Genomic DNA, 25,415 nt, shown 5'->3' on the forward strand with positions numbered 1-25,415 from the left:
GCCTCGCTTTCTGGTGACGTTATTACGCTGCAGCGCCGGCACGGCGTGCGTAGTGACGTAATAACGACGCCGGAAAGCAAGGCCCAGACCCTGGAGAAGATGCGCAAGATGCCGGAGGATCGCGAAGTGGACCTGGAGCAGCGGGAATAGGTAAGCGAACCTGCCCGGGATGCTTAAACTGCTATCCGACGGCAGCTTAAGCATTTTGCGCTGTCGGATAGCAGTTAATGCGATGGCCCCGACATATAAAAGCATTGTATGTCGATTTTATCATATGTCGGGGCCATCGCATGTCGGGGGGGTTACTGTATTGGTAAAGTTGAGGGTCACATGGATTCCACTCAATATCAGCAAATACTTAAGAATAATGGAGAGGAATCAGTCACAAAGTTGAAATGACACCAGGGCTGGATATTTCAACAAGACAATGACTACAAAAACACATCTTAAAGGGGTATTCCACTGGTAAAACATTTTTTTTTAATCAACTGGTGCCAGAAAGCTAAACAGATTTGTAAATGACCTCTATTTAAAAATCTTAATCCTTCCAGTACTTATCAGTTGCTGTATGATCCACAGAAAGTTCTTTTCTTTTTGAATTTCCTTTCTGTCTGACCACAGTGCTCTCTGCTGACACCTCTGTCCATTTTAGGAACTGTCCAGAGCAGGATAGGTTTGATATGGGGATTTGTTCCTACTCTGGACAGTCGAGTATCCCTTTAAAATGTACTCCGGCATTTATGCAGAAGTAGTAGAGGAACCAGTCCCCAGACCTAAATAACATTAATAATCTGTGGTGTGATGTAAAGCGGGTCGTCCATGCTCGCCAATCATCAAACCTAACTGAACTGGAGATGGAGGAATGGTCCAAAATACCTTCATCCAGAATCCAGACACTCATAACAGGCTACAGGAAACATCTAGAATATGGTATTTCTCTATCGGCTCCATTGGGGGACACAGACCATGGTGTCAACACTTAATCTGAAATAAACGGACAACCAGCAAAATAAACTTACAAATACATTTTATTTCTTACTAAACACATAAAGCTGTTAAATCCACAGATTTCTGGACATGAACACAGAATTGCAGTTAGTTAACAAGTTTGGCACTATTAGAACACTGTAAATGGCTCATCTGCTTCTCGTAAGCCTTTAGTTCAATTAGTTTAGTGTAAAATGTACATTAAAATTTTATCCATATTTTGTGTACAGAAAAACATGGGCTCCTAAGTGTAAAAATTATATATTTATACATTAAAATTATCCGAAAAGGATAGTAATTACTAATTTGGAAATTACACATTCATTACAAACCATGAACATGCTACACTCACAGTACACCATTAAAATAGCAAAAAGTTAACTGGTTGTTTTTGGAAAAACATTTAGTTTAATAGTAGTGTAGCTTTGTCTTCAACTGAAGGGGCCAGGAACAGTGCAGGAACAGTGGGCCAATACGTACTGTGAAAGCATACATGTAGTGGTACAAGAAATGTTATCACTAATGCATCAATTGTATCTGTTCTTGCTGTATTTCAGTTTGGAGTGAATATGCTGCATGGTCTTGAGACATATGGCTTACGTCACAAATTTTGCAAAGAAACAAAACATTCAGTTGGTTTTTCATTGTACTTTTATTAAATTAGCGTTCCCCAACCTCAGCTCTCCAGCTGTTGCAAAACTACAATTCCCATTATACCCTGACAGCTAAAACTTCAAATCCCATAACAAATTGTGGGAGATGTTAATTTAGCAACAGATTGATAGCCACAGGTTGAGGAACAGTGTTTTAAAGGAGTATTCCAGCGCAAAATAATTTATCCCCTATCGCTGGGGCCCCCAGGGATCTCCTGGATGGGGCCGCGGCAGTCTGCAGGAAGTGAAGTTTCGTCCCAAGCAGAAATCCACGGCAGACACGCCCCCTCCATGTATCTCTATGGGGTACATGGAGGGGGCGTGTCGGCCGTAGCGCCACGTGGGGATGGAACGCCCCCTTTCCAGCATACTGCTGTGGCCCCGTCCAGGAGATCCTGGGGGGCCCCAGCACTGGGACACCCCGCGATCTATAACTTATCCCCTATCCTTCGGATAGGGGATAAGTTATATTACACTACAGATCTCCTTTAAATGCTGATTTTTAGGGCTTATGCACACTATGGATTTTCTGAGCAGAATTCCGCTCCAGAATTCCACTTGGAAAACACAGTGCTGCAGCCTTCCATTGTTCTCAATGAGATTCTGCTGCCCCATTCACACTACAGAAATTCTACTGTGGCCATTCCGCAGCAGAAATTCTGGACCCCAGAATCCTCATTCTTTTGGCAGAATTAAAGGGGTATTCCAGCTTTAGACATTTTATCCCCTAATTCCCCCTAAAAGATAGGGGATAAGAGGTCTGATCGTGGGAGGAAATCAGAAGTTTTTGGGACTGGAGACGTAATGCCACGCCCCCTTGTCACCGTTACGCCCCCTCCCATAGACATGAAGGGAGGGGGCGTGACGAGGTGGGCCTGGAGACGCAGCTCCGCACATAATGCGGGTGCAGCAGGGAGATTGCGGGGGTCCCAGTGGCGGGCCCCCAGCGATCAGACATCTTATCCCCTATCCTTTGGATAGGGGATAAAATGTCTAAAGCCGGAATACCCCTTTAACTCGAAAATGCATTATCGTCTATTGAGATGGGGTTTTCTAAGAGGTCCTACTGTCAGCTTGCTGGTGCTGTCTCGAGTCCGAATCTCCCTCTGAAATATCTCCAGTTGGAGATTCTGTAATGAAAAAAGGTCCTTAAAGGGGTACTCTACTGGAATAAAAAAATTTAAATCAACTGGTGCCAGAAAGTTAAACAGATTTGTAAATTACTTCTATTTAAAAATCTTAATCCTTCCAGTACTTATCAGCTGCTGTATGTCCCAGTGGAAATTCTTTTCTTTTTTGAATTTCCTTTCTGTCTGTGCTCTCTGCTGACACCTCTGTCCATTTTAGGAACTGTCCAGAGTAGCAGCAAATCCCCATAGCAAACCTATCCTGCTCTGGACAGTGGCAGCAGAGAGCACTGTGGTCAGATAGAAAGGAAATTCAAAAAGAAAAGAAAGAAAAGAAATCTGTTTAACTTTCTGGCACCTGTGGATTAAAAATAAAAATAAAAGTAAAGTGGGAAAAAGTGTGTAAACATCAAGTTTTTTGCTTATATAGTGCAGCAAATACTATTATTAGGGAATAATGTAGAAGTTCTTGTGTATGCCTTGTGCTTGTCTGTTTTAGCTGATATCACAGGCATGAGATTTCAGCCATACTGGTTACATTCCATCACTGAAAGGACTTGATAATGCTGCCTGCATTTCCCATTCTCTGGCTGTACAGATAGATTGTAAGTGGGGTTTGATCACTGCACCTGGTGATCTAATCGGGCTGCAGGTGTTGGAGTTCACCCAGGGTAAGTAAAGGTCAGTTGACATTATGTGTTGACCTGACCCATTTTGTACCTCCAGAAGTTGCCCCTCCTGTTGCCCCGCCACGATTCACCCTCGGCCTGCTCTCAGCGGCAGTCCGCCACTAGGAGCAGCCACACAGGGGACCTGCAAGTCACCGAGTCCACTCAGACATTGTGGAGCAGCCCTTAACCCTACCCTTAATGAGTTTTCTTACAGTGTGTTTTATTTATTTATTTATTTTTATTACAAATATATCCACGAAGTGAAAGTGGTTTGACTGCATTTGGACTGTTTCTCCTAGGATTTTCCAAAAATTACCTTTTTCCCCTCTATTTGGGGAAAACCACAGCAAAAACAGAAAAAACAGTTATAAACACAGATAAGGTGTATATCTACTCTATATTCTGATGCTATAGAGGTAGCAGCAGTATACAGATAGAACTGGAAGAGGAGGTGTCTGTAAGCTAGTAGGAGGGATCTGTCACCCTGTAGATTACAGGAAGTCAGCTGACCCAAGACTGACTTCCTTTTGGCGCATTAAGCCATGTAATTTTCTTTGGGTCAGACTGGTGATCACCTGACCAAATATGAAACGCATAGATGGTAAGTGTGTGTGATATGGGGGGAAAATAGCTTGGAGTCTTGCTTCATAACATAATAATAGCAGTAAATGGAACACACTCCGGTGTGAAGGGCTTCCTGGGTTCACGTTACTGACATTGAGGAAATGGTAAATAAAGGTTTTGGACAAATGTTCTGCATTAAGGGGTACTCCACTGCTCAGCGTTTGGAACAAACTGTTCCGAATGCTGGAGCCGGCACCAGGAGCTCGTGACGTCATAGCCCCCTCATGACATCACGCCACCGCCCCCTCAATGCAAGTCTATGGGAGGGGGCGTGACGTCTGTCACGCCCCCTCTCATAGATTTGCATTAAGGTGGCGGGGTGTGAAGTCATGATTGGGCGGGGCTATGATGTCACGAGCTCCCGGCGCCAGTGTTCGGAACAGTTTGTTCCAAACGCTGAGCAGCGGAGTACCCCTTTAAGTGTGCCCCTGAGTGTTGATCTGGAGTGTCTGCAGCCAGATAGTGTGGGATGAAGAATGTACAGTGGGGATCAACATTTTGGGCACCCCAGGTAAAAATTTGTATTAATGTGCATAATGAAGCCAAGGAAAGATGGAAAAATCTCCAAAAGGCATCAAATTACAGATTAGACATTCTTATAATATGTCAACAAAAGTTAGATTTTATTTCCATCATTTACCCTTTCAAAATAACAGAAAACAAAAAAATGGCATCTGCAAAAGTTTAGGCACCCTGCAGAGTTAAAGAGGTTATCCAGGAAAAAACTTTTTTTTTTATATATATCAACTGGCTCAAGAAAGTTAAACAGATTTGTAAATTACTTCTATTAAACAATCTTATTCCTTTTTGTACTTATGAGCTTCTGAAGTTGAGTTGTTCTTTTCTGTCTAAGTGCTCTCTGATGACACCTGTCTCGGGAGCTGCCCAGTTTAGAAGCAAATACCCATAGAAAACCTCTTCTACTCTGTGCAGTTCCCGAGGCAAGCTGAGATGTCAGCAGAGAGCACTGTTGCCAGACAGAAAACAACAACAACTCAACTTCAGCAGCTGATAATTATTGAAAGGATTAAGATTTTTTAATAGAAGTAATTTACAAATCTGTTTAACATTCTGGCACCAGTTGATAAAAAAAAAAAAAAAAAGTTTTTACCTGGAATACCCATTTAGTATCTTGTACTGCCCCCTTTGGCAAGTTTCACAGCTTGTAAACGCTTTTTGTAGCCAGCCAAGAGTCTTTCAATTCTTGTTTGAGGTATCTTTGCCCATTCTTCCTTAAAAAAAAGTCTTCCAGTTCTTTGAGATTTCTGGGCTGTCTGTCATGCACTGCTCTTTTAAGGTCTATCCATAGATTTTCAATTATGTTGAGGTCAGGAGATTGTGAAGGCCATGGCAAAACCTTCAGTTTACGCCTCTTGATGTAATCCCCTGTGGATTTCCAGGTGTTTTTAGGATCACTATCCATTTGTAGAAGCCATCCTCTCTTTAACTTCAGCTTTTTCACAGATGGCATCAAGTTAGCATCCAAAATTTGCTGAAATTTTATTGAATCCATTCTTCCTTCTACTCGTGAGATGTTCCCTATGCCACTGGCTGCAATACAACCCCAAAGCATGATTGATCCACCCCCCCATGCTTAACAGTTGGACAGAGGTTCTTTTCATTAAATTCTGTTCCCCTTCTTCTCCAAACGTACCTTTGCTCATTCCGGCCAAAAAGTCCAATTTTAACCTCATTGGTCCAAAATGCATCAGGCTTGTCTATATGTTCATTTGCAAAGTTCAAACGCTGATTTTTGTGGTGAGGAATTAGAAGAGGTTTTCTTCTGATAACTCTTCCATGAAGACCATATTTGTACAAGTATCTCTTTATAACTCCAGTGTCTACCAGATCTTTCTGGAGGGATTGTGCAGTCAAACGTGGGTTTTGAATTGTTTTTCTCACAATCCTGCGAGCTGTTCTGTCTAATATTTTTCTTGGTCTTCCAGATCTTGCTTTAACTTCCACTGTTCCTGATGACTGCCATTTCTTAATCACATTCCGAACAGAGGATATTGACATCTGAAAACGTTTTGCTATCTTCTTATAGCCTCCTCCAGCTTTGAGAGCGTCAACTATTTTCAGTTTCAGATTTCTAGACAATTGCTTAGAAGAACCCATGGTGCTGATTGTTGGGGCAAGGTCAGATGAGTCAGGGCATTTAAAACCTTTGAGATTGACATCACCTGGTCTTCCCAGATGATGATAGAGAACAATTCATGACACTGGCAGGTCTCAGCTTTGCAAAGGGGGCAGTGCATACTATAAATTCTGCAGGGTGACCAAACTTTTGCAGATGCCATTTTTTTGTTTTCTGTTATTTTGAAAGTGTAAATGATGGAAATAAAATCTAACTTTTGTTGACATAGTTTAAGAATGTCTAATCTGTAATTTGATGCCTTTTGGAGATTTTTCCATCTTTCCTTGGCTTCTTTATGCACATTAATACAAATTTTTACCTGGGGTGCCCAAACTTTTGATCCCCACTATATGTATACCTTGTGCTATGATAATCTGCCACAGGACCATATTGCATGTCACAATGTACAAGTTCATCTCAACAAACCTAATTTACTCCAATACACTAACTATATTTAAGGGCTTCTGAGTTTAGACAACTGTTTATATGAATGGTCACAGGTGAAGTGCCGATCATGGTAGAGGATTGGCAAAAATGGCCGAGGCTGGTGGCCAGCAAATGTTCCCTGCAACAATAGACAATGGGCAGTGAAATGACCAGACCATGCATGTAATTAAGGATGAGGCAGGACTTCTGAAGGCAGGACCACTCTAAGGAGCTAAAAGGATAATAAAGGGGCTTCCAAGCAGGAACTCCCCTATGTTCCATTCATATAAAATAGGTCATCTACAGCAGATCAGGGGAAAATGTGTGTAGACCAAGAGTGGTGCAGTTATGAATAGTAACCCATCAGATTGCTTTTTTATTTTTCAGAGGCCTTTTTAAAAAATGAAAGAAGCATCACTCTTCCTTTACACAGGTTTTGATAAAACTTCCCCTGCCTCTTTAAAAATTGTGAAGTCCATTTATTGGCTCTACACTGCAGAGGTCACCAATTTTGCAGCTGGAGTAAGCAGCCTAATATTAGCTAGAACATTGTCTTAACCATTCCATCTAGTGGTCCTGGGGTTTAAAGGGGCTTCCAATCCAATAAAGTTAATTTGAAGAACTGGGAAGATACGGCTGCTGTCCCAGTCCAGTGAAAAGAGATTGAAAAGGGATCTTAAAGAATAGGTTGTATCATCCCTTTCTGAAGTTAATGGTATAAGCATCATCTGCATCAATGGATAGTGACAGCATATGCACAGACCCCCTCTGTACAAACAATGTGACCCCCCTCACTTTTTTTTTATTTCAGCAGTTCCACTAATCACTGTTATGTATTATAAGGTGTGGTGTATCAAATTTGCTTCTAGACACCTTTTAAAGGGGTACTCCACTGGCCAGCATTCGAACTAGATGTTCAGAAACGCTGTTTTTACGGTGCGTGACGCCCCTCCCATAGACTTGCATTGAGGGGGCGTGGTCATGATGTCACGAGGGGTGTGGACGACCCCCGCAGCACAAAAACAGCATTTCGAACATTTAGTTTTGAACGCTGGCCTGTGAAGTACCCCTTTAAGTCTCAAAAACTTTTAAAAATATAAAACCTACAGCAAAGAATAAGAAATGCAGAAAAATGGCCGCCTTATATAGAAGAGGCATCCTGCTTTGGTGGAATTTACATCGAGGACACATGACTGACTTCATATTGACACCTAGAAAGGTTCTCAATTGACATGATTTAAAACACTGAATCCCTTGTCCATTCTCCAAACTCTACATATCAATAATAATAATTCTTTATTTATATAGCATACACAAATTCCACAGCGCCGTACACTCAAATTGGTGTGTAAAGTGTAATGCTATCTAGACTAATCTGTATATATGGCTCAGTGTAATACAGTCATGGCCGTAAATGTTGGCACCCCTGAAAGTTTTCTAGAAAATGAAGTATTTCTCACAGAAAAGGATTTCAGTAACACATGTTTTGCTATATACATGTTTATTCCCTTTGTGTGTATTGGAACTAAACCAAAAAAGGGAGGAAAAAGAGCAAATTTGACATAATGTCACACCAAACTCCAAAAGTGGGCTGGACAAAATTATTGGCACCCTTTCAAAATTGTGGAAAAATATCAACAATCTCCAGAGATCTAAATTTGCCTTTGTCCACCGAGCGCAACATTATCAAGAAGTTTGCAACCCATGGAACTGTAGCTAATCTTCCTGGGTGTGGACTGAAGAGAAAAATTGATGAAAAAGGTGTCAACGCAAGATAGTGGATGGTGGATAAGCAGCCCCAAACAAGTTCCAAAGATATTCAAGCTGTCCTGCAGGCTCAGGGAGCATCAGTGTCAGCGCAAACTATCCATTGACATTTAAATGAAATGAAATTCTATGGCAGGAGACCCAGGAGGACCCCACTGCTGACACAGAGACATTTTTCCAAAATGAACTTGAGTAAGCCAAAATCCTTCTGTGAAAACGTCTTGTGGACAGATGAGACCAAGATAGAGCTTTTCAGTAATGCACATCATTCTACTGTTTACTGAAAACGGAATGAGGCCTACAAAGAAAAGAACACAGTACCTACAGTGAAATATGGTGGAGGTTCAGTGATGTTTTGGGGTTGTTTTGCTGCCTCAGGCACTGGGTGCCTTAAATGTGTGCAAGGCATCATGAAATCTGAGGATTACCAACGGATTTTGGGTCGCACTGTACAGCCCAGTGTTAGAAAGCTGGGTTTGCGTTCGAGATCTTGAGTCTTCCAGCAGGACAATGACCCCAAACATATGTCAAAAAGCACCCAGAAATGGTTGGCAACAAAGCGCTGGAGAGTTCTGAAGTGGCCAGCAATGAGTCCAGATCTAAATCCCATTGAACATCTGTGGAGAGATCTTAAAATTGCTGTTGGAAAAAGGCGCCCTTCCAATAAGAGAGTACAACTGGAAAGACAAAAGAAGGAGGAGCGCAAACCTAGTGCATTATCATGATTGACAGGTAGAAAGGAAACTGGAGATCCATTACGCTCACCAGAGTTGGTTATGCTCAGAGCATAACATCTATAGCAGCAGGTCACTTTAGCGGGTCAGCAGCCTTGGAGTACCCGATCCTCTCAGGAAGTCGGCAAATAACAGTAGGTTCAATAATAAATAAATAAAATTCTCCAGTGCAGGCGCTTCGCCCATAAAAAAGGTGTTCTTTATTTCATTGTCATATACATAAAAGGAAGAGTAGTAGCACTTTCAACGTGTTTCTAGCTCGGGCAGAGCTCTTTATCGAGATGTGCATACAAGATGTAAGTTTTATTTATTTATTATCGAACCAACTTCCAATAAGAGAGACCTGGAGCAGTTTGCAAAGGAAGAGTGGTCCAACATACCAGCTGAGAGGTGTAAGAAGCTTATTGATGGTTATAGGAAGAGACTGATTTCAGTTATTTTTTCCAAAGGGTGTGCAACCAAATATTAAGTTATGGGTGCCAATAATTTTGTCCAGACCATTTTTGGAGTTTAGTGTGACATTATGTCCAATTTGCTTTATTTCCTCCCTTTTTTGGTTTAGTTCCAATTCACACAAAGGAAATAAACATGTGTATAGCAAAACACGTGTTACTGAAATGCTTTTCTGTAAGAAATACTTCATTTTCTTGAAAAATTTCAGGGGTGCCAACAACGGCCTTGACTGTATGTGTACAAAAGACTTAGAAGACACCATATCAAGTGGCCATAAAATATTGTCTTGTCATAAATATTTCTGATATTATACTTAAAAGCTAAGAAATATCTATGTACAGAATGACATGCAGATACAGCCGGTACATTAGTAGCTGTGGGGTAGCATTAACTTGTAGACAGGTATAATATTTTCTATTCTAACCATTTATTAAAATCCAAATAAGTGTAGGGAAGTAAACTCACAAACAAAATGCTCACATTGTGGCGACAATACAATGTATAGGGCGGGCCCCAAAATTCCTTATTTAATTATTATTACAAGACATCACAAACACAGATAGGACATTTTCAAAGTATTAATATTCATTTCACAGTCTGAGTGTTCCATAATTAACAATATTAAGATTTCATTACGTCATATTCCATAACATCCCTGAACACGGTAAAGTATTAGTTTTCCTATGAAAATATATATTGTGGCACATTAAAACGGCTTTTTATGGAGACACGGTTTTGGCTTAAGAGCTAAAATAATCTCCATACATTGTAGTAAGACCTGAACTGTGCGTATATGGTAGTAGAGATTAATAAACGTAACTTATTTTGTGACCTCCTCTTTCCTTTGGGCTAAGGCAATAATGCGAAATACAAATCTACTTGAAATCTGCCAAGATGTCGTTGAAGATATTTAAGAACAGGTGTGCATGGTGATCTTTGAAAACCAGGGTTGGTCTGAACCGTATGGAGCGATCCCCACAAACTCCTAGCACGACACCTGAGAAAACAGAAACATGTCAGTATAGTCTATTTGATGTAAAAATTGTAAATAAATATGTATAAATGCCCTCTAGTTAAAGTGAACCCGTCACCATAAAAATACTGTCTAATGAATTTCTTTTTTGTCTTGTCCACAGTGCTCTCTGCTGACACCTGATGCCCCTATCAGGAACTGTCCAGAGCAGCAGAAAATCCCCATAGCAAATCTATGCTGCTCTGGACAGTTCCTGATACGGGCATCAGGTGTCAGCAGAGAGCACTCTGGACAACACAAAAAAGAAATTCAAAAAGTAAAGAATTCCCTCTGTAGCATACAGCTGCTAAAAAGTACTAGAAGGATTAAGATTTTTTTAATAGAAGTAATTTACAAATCTGTTTAACTTTCTGGCACCAGTTCATTAAAAAAGTTTTCCACGGGGTACCCCTTTAAAGCTCTGCTTATTCTGTGGTTAGGAGTCCAGCGGGTGGTCCTAATCAGTAATCCACAGTTATCTGAGGCTGCCAATCTCTAAGTGAAACCACACACTGGGCTCCTTCAACAGGAATGAGCAGGGATTTCAAGCAACAAGTTACAAGTTATTTTGCTCAATTTGCTCACACAGGTCTTAAAGGTTGGACCCCCCCATGATCAAACACTTATATTATATCCTGTGGATAAGGGATACATCGCTCATAACTGAAATACCCCTTAAAGGTAGGGCCACAGGTAGAGATGAGGGAAGTTACAGGGATTCGATTCGTCACAAACTTCTCGGCTCGGTGTTTGCTGACTTATCCTGCATAAATTAGTTCAGCTTTCAGGTGCTCCGGTGGGCTGGAGACTCTCTCCTAGGACTGTATCCACCTTTTCCAGCCCACCGGAGCACCTGAAAGCTGAACTAATTTATGCAGGATAAAGTAAGCAACTGCCGAGCCGAGAAGTTTGTGATGAATCGAATTACTGGAAGTTCGCTCATCTCTAGTCACAGGTACCGTAATTTGCTGCTGCGTATTTTACTACTCATTGAAGTCAATGGGTAGCAAAATACGCAGATGATTTTGTTACGCATTGACCCATTGTCTGCAATCCCCAAACCTGCCACTATTGCAGAATTTTGAGCAGACCCATTGAAGTGAATGGTAGCATGATGGCGTCGCAGATTTCACAGAGTTACGATTGTGTAAATGTTTTACCACGCCCCTCCCATAGACTTGTATTGAGGAGGTGGGATGTGACGTCACAAGGGGTGGGGCCGTGACGTCACAATCCTCCGGCCCTTGTATTGTCCGTCATCAAGCTCGGAGCGAAGTTCGCTCTGTGCACAAGATGACATGGGGGTGCTGCAAAAGAGATTGCGGGGGTTCACAGTGTCGAGACCCCCGTGATCAGACATTTTATCCTCTATCCTTTGAATAGGGGATGAGATACCTAGGGGCGGAGTATGCCTTCAAGGACGGAGGGCATACCTGTATGTCCTGCGCCCACTTCCCTGCTATGACGTGGGGTCACAAGCTGACCCTGCATCATAGCAAGTTGGTCCTTGCGGCTATCAATGCTGGGACCCGTGGCTAATACCGGACATCACTGATCGCTGTGATGTCCAGTATTAACCCCTTAGACGTGACAATCAAAGTAAAATGTAAGAAAATGCTTCCCGGCAGCTCAGTCGGGCTGATCAAAATCACAGTGGTAAAACTGAGAGGACTCCTCGGCGTCCGATTGGCGATCTATTGCCTCATGTCTGAGATCCAGGCTGGAGCAGCAGAGCGCCGATAACAATGATCAGTGTCTGCAATCAGAATGCATGTTATAGTCCTCTATGGGGGCTATAAATGTGTAGGAAAAAAAAAAAGTTAAATGTGATTAAACCCTTTCCCTAATAAAAGTCTGAATCACTCCCCTCTTCAAAATAACAAAAATAAATATAAACCTTTGTGGTATCGCCGCATAAATGTCCGAACTATAAAAATATAATGTTAATTAAACCGCACGGTCACTCTGTATAGCCTAAAAAAAAACTATAAAAAGACATCAAAAAGTCCCATAAAAAAAAAAAAAAAGGGTACTGATTAAAACTTCAGATCATGGCACAAAAAATTTGTCCTCATACGGCCCTGTATGCGGAAAAATAAAAAAGTTATAGAGGTCAGAAGAGGACACTTTTAAATGTACAAATTTTTGTGCAAAATGTTTTGTTTTTTAAACAGTAGTAAAACAAAATCAAACCTATATAAGTTGGGTATCATTTTAATTGTATGGACCTACAAAATAAATATGGTGTCATTTTTACCGAAAAATGTACTATGTAGAAACGGAAGCCCCCAAAAGTTACAAAATGTTTTTTTTCTTTCAATTTTGTCCCACAAATAGTTTTTTGTTTTGCCGTAGATTTTTTTTGGGTAAAATGACTGATGTCATTACAAAGTAAAATTGGTAGCGCATAAAACAAGCCCTCATATGGGTCTGTAGGTGGAAACCAAAAGCGTTATAAGTTTTAAAAGGTGAGGAGGAAAAAGCGGAAGTGGAAAAACCCTGAGTCCTTAAGAGGTTAATGGTTATTGAAAGGTTAGAAGGAAAAATTATAAGTGCTTTGATACATAATGATTTAACAATAAGTCTGGATTTTATAGGAAGTTTCATCAGTTTTTGAAATTGGTTTGTCATGTGAGACACTGCACAGCAAACAGAGACACTGAAACTTAAAGATCTAAATTATTTCATATATTATAGTGGACAATAATAGGACATTTGTGTTCAATAGTCTAACATTATACAGTTTCCCATTACTAAGGGTTCAGAACTGACATACATTTACGTCCTATGTTCTTAAGGGGTGAAGTTACAGCCTATTTTACAGACAGGAGTTATTATATTGGATGAGTACGGTAAGTAAAGAAATTATAATATCCAATAAAATGTGACAATTGTTTTACCCTTGTTTCTTGCTTGTGCTATCAACTTTGATCGAATGTCATCATTTGGCGCATCAAATGAACAGAATGATCCTCTGCCCCTGGCTCTGCTCACAAGATGCGGGTAGCGGGCCTGTAAATACACATACAAGTAACAACAGTTTATATGAATAACTGGAAAAGTGTAACCTAAAAAATCCAATGGATTACAGTCAAGTAGGTCAAGTAAAAATGTATTTATTGCTGGTAAGAGGCTAAATTCTCACCTACAATGTACAATGGGAAAGATGTATCAATCTGCCTGAAACCAAAATGGTCTGATTTTGCCCACAGCACCAATCACGGTTCAGCTTTCATTTTACCAGAGCTTCTTTAGATATGAAAGCTGAGCTGGGATTGGTTGTTATGGGCAAAACCAGACAGTTTTGGTTTCAAGCAGATTTGGCCTTTTTGTGCATACAAAAGTGGTTCCCCTCCAGCTGCCTTTGGCTGTCTGGGCATGCTGGGAGTTGTAGTTGTATAACAGCCAAAGGCACCCTGGCTGGAAAACACTGGTATAGAAAATGAAAACTTATTAAAGTAATATTTGGGTAACAAGTTCATAGAAAAGTTTTGCACCATAAAATAACAACGTGTGTTACTTTTGCTGGATATCTAGATAATGAGAAGCGACCAGTTGGGTTTGTTGCATTTACATATTAAGAGAGGTTTGTGCTGCTTCCAATATTTTTTTTTTAGGGATAAGACATACTGTCACCTTTACTTTAGAGGAAACTGCCTTGGTAAAATAGGTGACCAAGAACCCAATTATCATTCTTGCTGAGCTCCAATGATCCTGTGTGCAGATGGCAGAAGCTTTTGGTAGGTCAGTTATCCCTGCAAGACTCCACAAATATGGGCTTCATAACAGGGTGCTAAAAAGAAGCCTCAACCTCAGTGAAAGACACATAAAAGCCACTTGGACTTTGTAAAAAACCCTAAAGGACTCTGACTGAGAAACAAGATACTCTGTTCTGATGAAACCAAGATTGAACTTTTTGGCCTTAATTCTAAGTGTCCTGTCTGGATGAAACCAGGCACTGCTCAACATCTGCCCAATACCATCACTACAGTGAAGCCTGGTGACGGCACCATCATGTTTTGGGGTGCTTTGCAGAAGCTGGGACAGGAGGATTGGTTAGGTTGAGGAAAAGCTTAATGAAAACCTGATCTTGAGCGCTCTTGACATTAGACTGGGCCAAAGGTTCACCTTTCAACACAACACAGGAGTGACTTAGGGACAACTCTGTTAATGCCCTTGAGTGGCCCAGTGAATCCAATGAAACATCTCAGGAAAGACCTGAAAATGGCTTCCACCGACTGTCCCCATCGAACCAAAGGATTTGCAGAGAAGAATGACAGGACATCCGCAAATCCAGGTAAGCAAACCTTGTGGCATCATACCCGAAAAGACTGGTGGCTGTACTCGCTGGCAAAGTACTTAATAAAGCGTCTAAATATTTTAGTTTTTCCTTTTCAATAAATTAGCAAAGATAGTTCTCTCTCTGTTTTCATGTTATCATTATGGAATACGGAATGCAGAATGATGGGGAAAACCTTAATTTTTTCCCTTTGGATACGGGATAAGATGTCTTAGCGCCGGAGTACCCCTTTAAATATGTGGGCCAATGAATGCCATAACATCACAACTGTAAGGTAGATAGATTTAAATTAAATATGGACTATAATAGTTTAAACATCATCATCAATATATCCTGCAGCACAAAGCAATAGGAATACAAATGTACATCAATAGAACGCCATCGATTTGCTCATACAGCCTAAGATGCTTTAGAAAGTCTTTCCCTATTGTTTGCTACCTATATTTTCTTTTCCAATCAAAGAGGACAATAATCCAATGTGTCTACTCATTATACTGCCAGGTACTATGGCACCTTTACACTCATCCGTCATGGCAGACAGGCCAGATGCAGAGGTGCTTGTATCAGGCACATAAAAGGAAGCCAAGCATCAGATATTCAGTCATATAATGGAGGGCCAGAATACACAAATCAATAAGCCATTATCTGGCTGCACTATGTTTTTGTTACAGCTCAATGGACTATGAAGGGTTCTGAATGGGGTAAACATGAGCTGCGGAAGAGGCTGCACAAAGAATTACTTGCTGCGGCAATAAATCTCCAGGAAAAAACAGGAGCTTTACAAAGCGTCAGACTCCTGATGAATCTAAGCCCTTATAAACAGATGAAGAACGCTGGCTAACAAATAATAATAAAAAATATCCCATTCTTCATCGTCACCCATTTTACTGGTGCCACTGCAGCTGTATGGAATTTAAGTGTCTGCTTACCTTGCTAAAGCAATAACATGTTGTACTGCTACATGACCACTGCTGCCTAATAATGTTCCCAATCAATCATATAACTATGTGCAGGGTATGACCAAACATCATTGTTTAGGAAAGGTAAATAGAGATCCATGGGGGATCTGCAGCAATGGATTCATCCTTTCCACTATCAAGGAGGATTGTAATAGGTCTTGTCTTTAAAACCCAGAAGGTTAATTTTCGGATTATACCAGCTTATTATTCCAGGTGCAGTTTTTGGATAAGATCACACGTGCCGTATTTGCTGCTGCATATTTTGCTACCCATTGACTTCAATGGGTAGGAAAATACATGGCGGCAGATATGAAGCAAAATACGCTACGTGTGACCCTACCCTCAGTCTGTTTTTACCCCGCTGACATTTTTCTATATACCACCACTTGATGCATAAGGACATACAGAGGGGTTATTGCTGGCATATGTATTTTGTACTCTACCCCAGTAAACAACCTTTTATTTGTTTCTCTGTTTTTTTGTGGCATGATAGTTTTAGGTGTTTTAAGATGAATTGGTATATGTTTTAATAAAGGAATATACAATGGGGAAAAAAGTAGTCAGCCACCAATTGTGCAAGTTCTCCCACTTAAAAAGATGAGAGGCCTGTAATATCATAGGTATACCTCAACTATGAGAGACATAATGAGAAAATCCATAAAATCACATTGTCTGACTTTTAAAAAATGTATTTGCAAATTATGGTGGAAAATAAGTATTTGGTCAATAACAAAAGTTCATCTCAATACTTTGTTATATACCCTTTGTTGGCAAGAGGTCAAAAGTCTTCACAAGGTTTTCACACACTGTTGCTGGTATTTTGGCCCATTCCTCCATGCATACCTCCTCTAGAGCAGTGATGTTTTGGGGCTGTAGCTGGGCAACATGGACTTTCAACTCCCTCCAAAGGTTTTCTATGGGGTTGAGATCTGGAGACTGGCTAGGCCACTCCAGGACCTTGTAATGCTTCTTACGAAGCCAATCCTTTGTTGCCCCAGCGGAGTGTTTGGGATCATTGTCTTGCTAAAAAGACCCAGCCACGTTTTATCTTCAAATGCTGATGGAAGAAGGTTTCCACTCAAAATCTCACGATACATGGCCCCATTCATTCTTTTCTTTACACAGATCAGTTGTCCTGGTCCCTTGGCAGAAAAACAGCCCCAAATCATGATGTTTCCACAACCATGCTTCACAGGAGGTATGGTGTTCTTTGGATGCAACTCAGCATTCTTTCTCCTCCAAACACGACGAGTTGAGTTTTTACCAAAAAGTTCTACTTTGGTTTCATCTGACCATATGACATTCTTCCAATACTCTTCTGGATCATCCAAATGCTCTTTAGCAAACTTCAGATGGGCCCGGACATGTACTGGCTTAAGCAGGGGGAACCGTCTGGCTCTGCATGATTTGAGTCCCTGGCAGCGTAGTGTGTTACTGATGTTAGCCTTTGTTAATTTGGTCCCGGCTCTCTGCAGGTCATTCACTAGGTCCCCCCGTGGGGTTCTGGGATTTTTGCTCACCGTTTTTGTGATCATTTTTTACAACACGGGGTGAGATCTTGCGTGGAGCCCCAGATCGAGGGAGATTATCAGTGGTCTTGTATGTCTTCCATTTGCTAATATTTTCTCCCACAGTTGATTTCTTCACACCAAGCTGCTTGCCTATTGCAGATTCAGTCTTCCCAGCCTGGTGCAGGTCTACAATTTTGTTTCTGGTGTCCTTTTGACAGCTCTTTGGTCTTGGCCATAGTGGAGTTTGGAGTGTGACTGTTTGAGGTTGTGGACAGGTGCCTTTTATACTGATAACAAGTTCAAACAGGTTCCATTGATACAGGTAACAAGTGGAGGACAGAGGAGACTCTTAAAGAAGAAATCTTGCTTGTCTGTAGGTGACCAAATACTTATTATACAGAGGAATTTACCAATTAATTCATTAGAAATCCTATAATGTGATTTCATGTATTCTTTCATTCCCATTAGGTCTCTCATAGTTGAGGTATACCTATGATGAAAATTACAGGCCTCTCTCATCTTTTTAAGTGGGAGAACTTGCACAATTGGTGGCTGACTAAATACTTTTTTCCCCCACTGTACATATTTTAATTAAAAAAAAACTTTTTTTTTGTAGCTTGTACTAATTCAAATAAGTAAAATAAAATATTTAATTAAAAAATATTTTTAAAAATCCAGATATCCTTGAAAGAAAAAGTTTATAATGATGAAAACAATTGTCACCTGGAAATCTAGAAGTCCATCCAGAAGAACTTTCCCGGCTTGAACGGCGTTGTTTAAGAGGTCTTCACGCTTAATGACATTTATAACTTCAGCCAATAAGAGTGTTTTGGAGGGGTCTCCAAGCCAGGTATTGAAAATTCGGTATGGCTAATGGGATACAAAGGAATGTACTGACATTAACCAAATAATGATCAATAAAAAATCTAATATACATACATTGAGGGCCAGGCAGCAAAATAAGGGAGTGTAAACATTCCTGAAAAGAGGTTCTCTAGTCAAATGCCATACCCCCTGATATCCCAATGAACAGAAGATGGCACCCTATAACAGGGTGTGCAATCCTTATGTGTACAATTGTACATACTAAATGCCGGGGATGAGCAGAAATAACCAACAACATTTGAAACCTACAACACTATTGAAAACCAAAGACTGGGTACGTTGGATTACAATATAAATTATATCTATAGGAATCAATCTCATAGCTAGGTTTTAGGTTCTTCTCCAAATTACAAAAAACATTTAATATTACCATGCTGTTAAAAACAGCTCTGCCTTATCTGTTTATATGGTTTATGAACCAGAGACCAATACGTGGGCACTAAAGTGCAGCATTCTGATCTTGAATACCCCATTGTAGGTTCATGGCCATCATGCCCCCTCCCATAGACTTGCATTGAGGGGGTGGGGCGTGAATACATAGGGGTGGGGCTATGACGACACAAGCTCCCGTCTCCAGCATTTGGAAAAGTTTGTTCCAAATGCTGAGCAGCGGAGTACCCCTTTAAAGTCTGACATCTACATAAGCAATGCACAATCTGGGTTCCCTTATCTATCTCAATGTTATGCTGACATTGATGTTATGCCAGCTACAGTCTTTTACACTGAATTAATTTAAATGGAGCTATACATCTACAAAAAGGCAACCAAACAACCTTATCAGGAGATGGTAAGCTTCATAGTAAAGGCCAAGGAAATATTGTACCTGCACAAGCTGCAGCTGTAAGATAAGAAAATCCTCACAAAAGAGCCAATGCCTCGATTACTACTTAGGATGAACATCAGGATTTTGCACAATATTAGGCTATGTTCACATGACATTTTTGGCTTAAACCCTCTGCATATATGTCAGAAATGAACTCCAAAACAGCTGTCTGCAGAATGGTTACTCCCCCTTCTGGAGGAGATTCCGGTTTGGTACATAATCCCTAATCATGTGTTAAGACTCTTTAAACGGACATTGATTGTTATGGAATATACTACCAGTAGATGGCCCTGTAGAGAAAGTTCTTTTTCTTCTGGAAATAAGCTACTTTGAACAGTTCCCATACAAACGTATGTGTAAACATTGCGAACTGCAAACAAATCTGCTTCTTGCTACCCTCCTCCTGAGCATTGTATAGACATCCGTGGCTAGAGCAGGTCAATATTATGTATACTCAGAAAGCTTTATATCTTTGATATATTTTTCTCTCAGAAATACATTGTGTAAGGAAGTCAGCATGAGAGAAGGAAGATAGGGATACATATAAACAATTAGAGCAGTGGAAGAAAAGAGGCAGAGAGAACGTAATCCACAGGGAATTCCCACTGTGCTCTGAACATGCAGGTCGGGAGCAAGGGAGATGATCCTGCACAGTGGTGTAACAATCACAGGGGACCACAGGGGAAGAAGGCCCCTTTGGGAATTCAGAATACATTTTCCGGGAGCCCGGATGGGCAAGGCTTTCAACTATGTATGCGTCTTTAAGATGTACACACAGCTGACATCACGCCACACTCAGGACAGGACAGAGCCGACAGTCCAGTTCTGTCACTTTAGTCGGGGCTTCCGGTGTTGGCAGCCTGCACTGGTAGCCACTAGCCACAGAGAGCAACAGTGTTAAAGGGGTATTCCAGGTAAAAACACTTTATCCCCTATCCAAAGGATAGAGGATAAGATGTCTGATCGCGGGGGGCCGCTGCTGAGACCCCCCGCGATCTCCCTGCAGCACCCGCATTCTATGCGGGTGCTGAATCTCCAGTTTCGGAAGCCTCCGGGTTTCCGGGACTGGGGACGTGACGTCACGCCACGCCCCTTCCATTCATGTCCCCATTCATGTCAAACCCGGAGGTTTCTGAAACTAGAGATGCAGTCCCCGCATAGATTGCGGAGGGTCTCAGCAGCAGGCCCCCTGCGATCAGACATCTTATCCCCTATCCTTTGGATAGGGGATAAAATGTTTTTGCCCGAAATACCCCTTAAAGAGCTGTGGTGGAACGATGGAGATGTAAGTTTTATTTCATTTTCTTTACCCCTTTACAATATGGGGGCCTAATTACCATATGGTGCACTATGTGGGGCAATATAGGAGGACTTGTAAAGAAGTGTAACAAACACCGTAGCAATGTAACCCTTAAGTACCAGCTTCACAGTGTGTCACGCCATGCTTCTTTATATGATGAGGGCGAGTTTTCGGCCTTCAAGGTATCTGCCATAGAACAGATCAATAAGGATGTCCCCCAGCGATTCAACATGCTTAGGCAGCGTGAAAACTTTTGGATATTCAAATTACACACACTCCAGCCCCTGGGTTTAAATGAATTTATTGAGAGTAACTTGTGAGTATGGCTGTGAGGAAATATTTATATAAAACTTTTTTCCCTATATTATGAGCTACCTATATTTGTAGACTAATGTATGGTTTTTATATATTTTCATATTTTTATATATTTTCATACGTCCCCACATGAATTCTCTCATATATTTATTTCTTTTTTATACATATTTATTGCTTATATATTAAATATACTGCAATATTTATTTATTTGCATATATTTATATATTATCCAGTTTTTGTCATTTTATTAGCTTATGCTCCTTTTTATATTTTATAGTAACAAATTTTAGGATGATTTATTCAATTTTCATTTATATATGCACCCTTTATCAAGGTATACTATATTCTTTCATACTTTTAACCTGTTGATTTCTGTCAATATAAACTTAATTTATGACCGTCTATTTTGTTTAAAACATTCATGTACTACATTCATTCCTACATATCAAGCAAACTCTCCACACACTAGATATATAGTTTCTTTCCATCTGACATACACAGAGCAGCGCTGAACCGTGCGCTCGCTCTGTAACACAACATCTCCAGGGACCTGCTCCTTAGCGACGCGTCCCTAGTAACTTACACGCCGCATCTCCGCTCTGTTTATAAACAGAGCGGTGACATGCGGCCGTTGTTTACATGCCGTGGAGCGCACAGCTATGTTCATAGTGAGTGCGCATCAAGCCTCCATTCAGTACATGAACCGGATCAAGTAATATACCTCTCTTTTATATTATCTAATAAAGCACATTTCTTTCTTTTTATTTGAAGTTACTGTCATCCCTATGTATAGGTAAAAAGTACAAGAGTCAATCTAAACATCCAGTTCCCAGTTTTTTTTGCATTTTTATTGCTATTGCTGTACCTCCCATCCTGAACCTATGACCTCGCCACCATTTTGTTTTTCAATCAGTGTGTGTATAAAAAGCTCTCTGTTGCACTGTATTGTACAAATCTGTCAATCTGAAGAAAGGGTATGCTAACCCCGAAACGCGTTGTTGTATACTAATAAAGCTTGAATTCTTATCCACCTCCATGACCTGGTTGTGAGATCTCCTTGGATCCCTGAGCGCCTGATGAAAGGTCATTTTTTCCATTACCAAGTTCACCAACAGGATCGCCCTTTGGATCCATCCTGAAGACCTGTAGGCTTGCACGGATTCCTCTATTATTACCTCAGACTGAGGTTATATTCGTATTAATATACGCTCCAGGTGAGCGGCCATTCATTAGACCCCTTACTTGTCCCCACTTTACGTGGGTTTTTAAAATAATTTTTAGGGTAATGCACTAGGCGCCTCCTTGGGCCTTTTCTTTTTTCTTTTGCTTGCTTGTAAAGAAGAGGCGATTGTGCTAGAGCAAAGAACCTACAATGTTTGTCTGGAAGATTCTATGAACATGAGCCATGTATGAGAAAAGTCTCCATGACCCAGAGAAGACATCACCTGTGAGTCACTAGTTGTAACTGCACTGTAACAACTGTGTTTTGCACTGTAATAACTGACTGTGACTGGTATTAGTAAATTTGGTCTTTGTTTACTGGATTTGATCAGTAACAATATCTGCTGTATACCTCATGCACAGAATAGTTTTCTATGCGGTGTGGGTGGGTCTAGGGAAGATTCTACTGGAGAAGAGGACATGGAATATTCCTACACATCCTACTGCCAGCTAACCAAAGGCCTGCCCAGCTTCTGCTTTCTAGATGCTATGCTTAAATAGCGCTAAGGTTGTCAAATTTAGGATATTTACCGCATCAGGCCGTAGTTCTTCCTTATGGAAAAAGCCTCCAGTTATCATTTTCTTACTGAAGGATACCACATCAGCTGGATCATCCATACCCCAGTGTTCATGAGCCCAGAATTTACCAGTAGCTCCTCCTCCTGTCTGAACTTCATCCACTAAAAATGCACAACCATGCTGGAAAATAGATGTAAGTCAGGACAATCAATAAATAATTGTAACAAGAATTATATATTTTTTTGATTAATTTTTATCAGGTCTAACATCAATTTTTCAACAGTAAACTGAATATGTGAATATCTATATTGAATATGTTATGTGTTTGTTTTATTGTGTTCAATTTATTTTTTATTTTTTACAAAAGTTGGAATTAGTACAGTAGACAACTGCTAAAAACAAACATGTAATGACATAACTACTAAGAGCTAAAAATGTACACTGTCAATGTATAATTCGGTCAGTCTAGCCTTTGGTATATTAAGAACTGCTTGATAAATCAGAATCTGTAAACCTTGTAGGGCTGACAGAAGAGTAAAGGTTTTGAGTTCTCTCTGCATAAGACTACACAAAAGAACATTATCTGAGTGTTGTTTCCAAAAAATGATGCATTCAAATTCTTAGTGTTAAACACAGATTATCCACAGGAAGCAGTGACATTAGGAGTTAAAAATATTGGGGGAGATTCTCAAAGAATTTTGCGCCAAAAAAAAAATCTATTTTGTGCCAAAATTTTGGCGCGAAAAGTATCAACCACATTTTCAAAGAGCTTTTTGCCACAGTTTACACTGTTCACGTCAGTTTTGTAAAAGTGGGCGTGTCCACGTATATTGTCTGCTTTACATAATATTTTCAAAGGGGTGAGAGTCCAGTTTACATAAAAAATGTCACCAGAAATCACAGAAATGGTTGTAGTTTTATTGTTTTTGGTCTTTTTTTTCTTAGTTTTTTGGGGAAAAGGTGTTATTTAAGTAATTATAAAAAAAGAAATACTGTATTTTCCGGCGTATAAGACGACTTTTTAACCCTGTCAAAGGTTCTCAAAAGTTGGGGGTCGTCTTATACGCTGGGTACTGCAGTTGACCGGGATGCCCGGGGTATGGATTATCCATACCCCGGGCGTCCCAGCCAAGATTAAAGGGGTTATCCAGGAAAAAACTTTTTTTATACATATCAACTGGCTCCTGAAAGTTAAACAGATTTGTAAATTACTTCTATTAAAAAATCTTAATCCTTTCAGTACTTATGAGGTTCTGAAGTTAAGGTTGTTCTTTTCTGTCTAAGTGCTCTCTGATGACACGTGTCTCGGGAACCGCCCAGTTTAGAAGCAAATCCCCATAGCAAACCTCTTCTAAACTGGGCGGTTCCCAAGACAGGTGTCATCAGAGAGCACGTAGACAGAAAAGAACAACCTTAACTTCAGAAGCTCATAAGTACTGAAAAGATTAAGATTTTTTAATAGAAGTAATTTACAAATCTGTTTAACTTTCTGGAGCCAGTTGATATATAAAAAAAAGTTTTTCCCTGGATAACTTCTTTAACTTCCCCTGCCACATTCGAGACATCCCTGTGTCTTGAAAGATCTTTTCGGGATGCAAGGATGTCCGGTTACCTTTCTGCAGCCCCGCATTATCTTTAAAAACGCTGGGACCGCTAGGAGGTAGCGCACGCAGGGACGTCACTGACGTCCCGTGCGTGCGCCCATAGCAACAGCAATGCGGAGCGGAGCAGCGAGGACGCATGGGCATGGTAAGTTACCAGCACGTCATCTTCGGTGCAACAACCATAGCAGTACATCGTGACCCCCAACTGGAGGAGCGGTGGTCGGAGCACTGAAGTGGGGCAGTACACTGTATATGGCTGAAGGCTGTATGTCTGTGGGGGGTCACTACCTATCTAATGTGGGGGAACTACAACCTAATGTGGGGGAAACTATACTGCCTACCCGATGTGGGGAAACTACAACCTAATGTGGGGGAACTACAACCTAATTGGGTGAACTATACTGCAAACCTAATGTGGGGGAACTATACTGACAACCTAATGTGGGGGAACTATGCTGCCTACCTAGTGTGGGGGAACTATATTGCCAACCTAATGTGGGGGAACTACAACCTAATGTGGGGGAACTATACTGCCAGCCTATTGTGGGGGGAACTATACCGCCAACCTATGTGGGGGGGAACTATACTGCCAACCTATGTGGGGGGAACTATACTGCCAACCTAATGTGGGGGAACTATACTGCCAACCTAATGTGGGGGAACTATGCTGACAACCTAATGTGGGGGAACTATGCTGCCTACCTAGTATGGGGGAACCATGGTAAGGTACCGTATCGTGGTAGAGGGGTAGTCTTATACGGCGAGTATATCCCAAACTCTATATTTTAACTGTAAAAGTTGGGTGGTTGTCTTATACCCCGGAAAATTATTAATGAAAATGTTTTATTTTATTTTCTATTTTTTCTTGGCTACTGCACCTGCACTCACATTTGAGCTCAGAAATGTTTTATTTATATAGTTAACACTTATCTGGGCACTAGTAAGCATGGAATATTTCGTGAGATGTTTCCACCCAAAATTTTTGGGATGTAAAATTTGGCGCAAAAAAATCCAATATGACAAAAAAAAAAAAAGGAGATTTTTGTTTACTTACCGTAAAATCTCTTTCTCGAAGGATCCATTGGGGGACACAGACCGTGGGTGTATGCTGCTGTCTCTAGGAGGTGTGACACTATGGTAATAAAAAAAGGTCGGCTCCTCCCAGCAGGATATACCCGCCTCCAGGCCCTGAGCTAATCAGTTTTAGTTCCAGAGCAATAGGAGAGGACCGACAGGTCAAAGAAGACACAAACTGTCCGAGAACCAGAAGAAAAAACATAACTGAACAGGCCCTCGGACAGAGAACCAAAGAAAACCCCAAAAAGGGCAGGAGCTGTGTCCCCCAATGGATCCTTCGAGAAAGAGATTTTATGGTAAGAAAACAGAA

At 40.8% G+C, this 25,415-nt stretch overlaps 1 protein-coding gene across 5 annotated transcripts in view; it reads right to left on the reverse strand.

Moving 5' to 3' along the window:
* Positions 1-1,010: 1,010 nt before the first annotated feature.
* ABAT (4-aminobutyrate aminotransferase) overlaps positions 1,011-25,415 on the reverse strand; it is a 163,267-nt gene continuing 138,862 nt past the window's right edge. For 4 of the 5 annotated variants that reach the window (XM_056536397.1, XM_056536398.1, XM_056536400.1 and 1 more), the window contains exons 13-16: positions 22,437-22,604; positions 18,085-18,231; positions 13,492-13,603; positions 1,011-10,576 (exon numbers count right to left, since the gene is read on the reverse strand). In XM_056536397.1, the coding sequence (XP_056392372.1) occupies positions 10,455-10,576; positions 13,492-13,603; positions 18,085-18,231; positions 22,437-22,604 (549 nt within the window). In that variant the 3' untranslated portion in view covers positions 1,011-10,454. The remainder of the gene's footprint in view (positions 10,577-13,491; positions 13,604-18,084; positions 18,232-22,436; positions 22,605-25,415) is intronic. The other variant, XR_008847264.1, reaches the window with a different exon arrangement.

Source organism: Hyla sarda, chromosome 8, assembly GCF_029499605.1.
Source record: "Hyla sarda isolate aHylSar1 chromosome 8, aHylSar1.hap1, whole genome shotgun sequence".
Taxonomy (NCBI): domain Eukaryota; kingdom Metazoa; phylum Chordata; class Amphibia; order Anura; family Hylidae; genus Hyla; species Hyla sarda.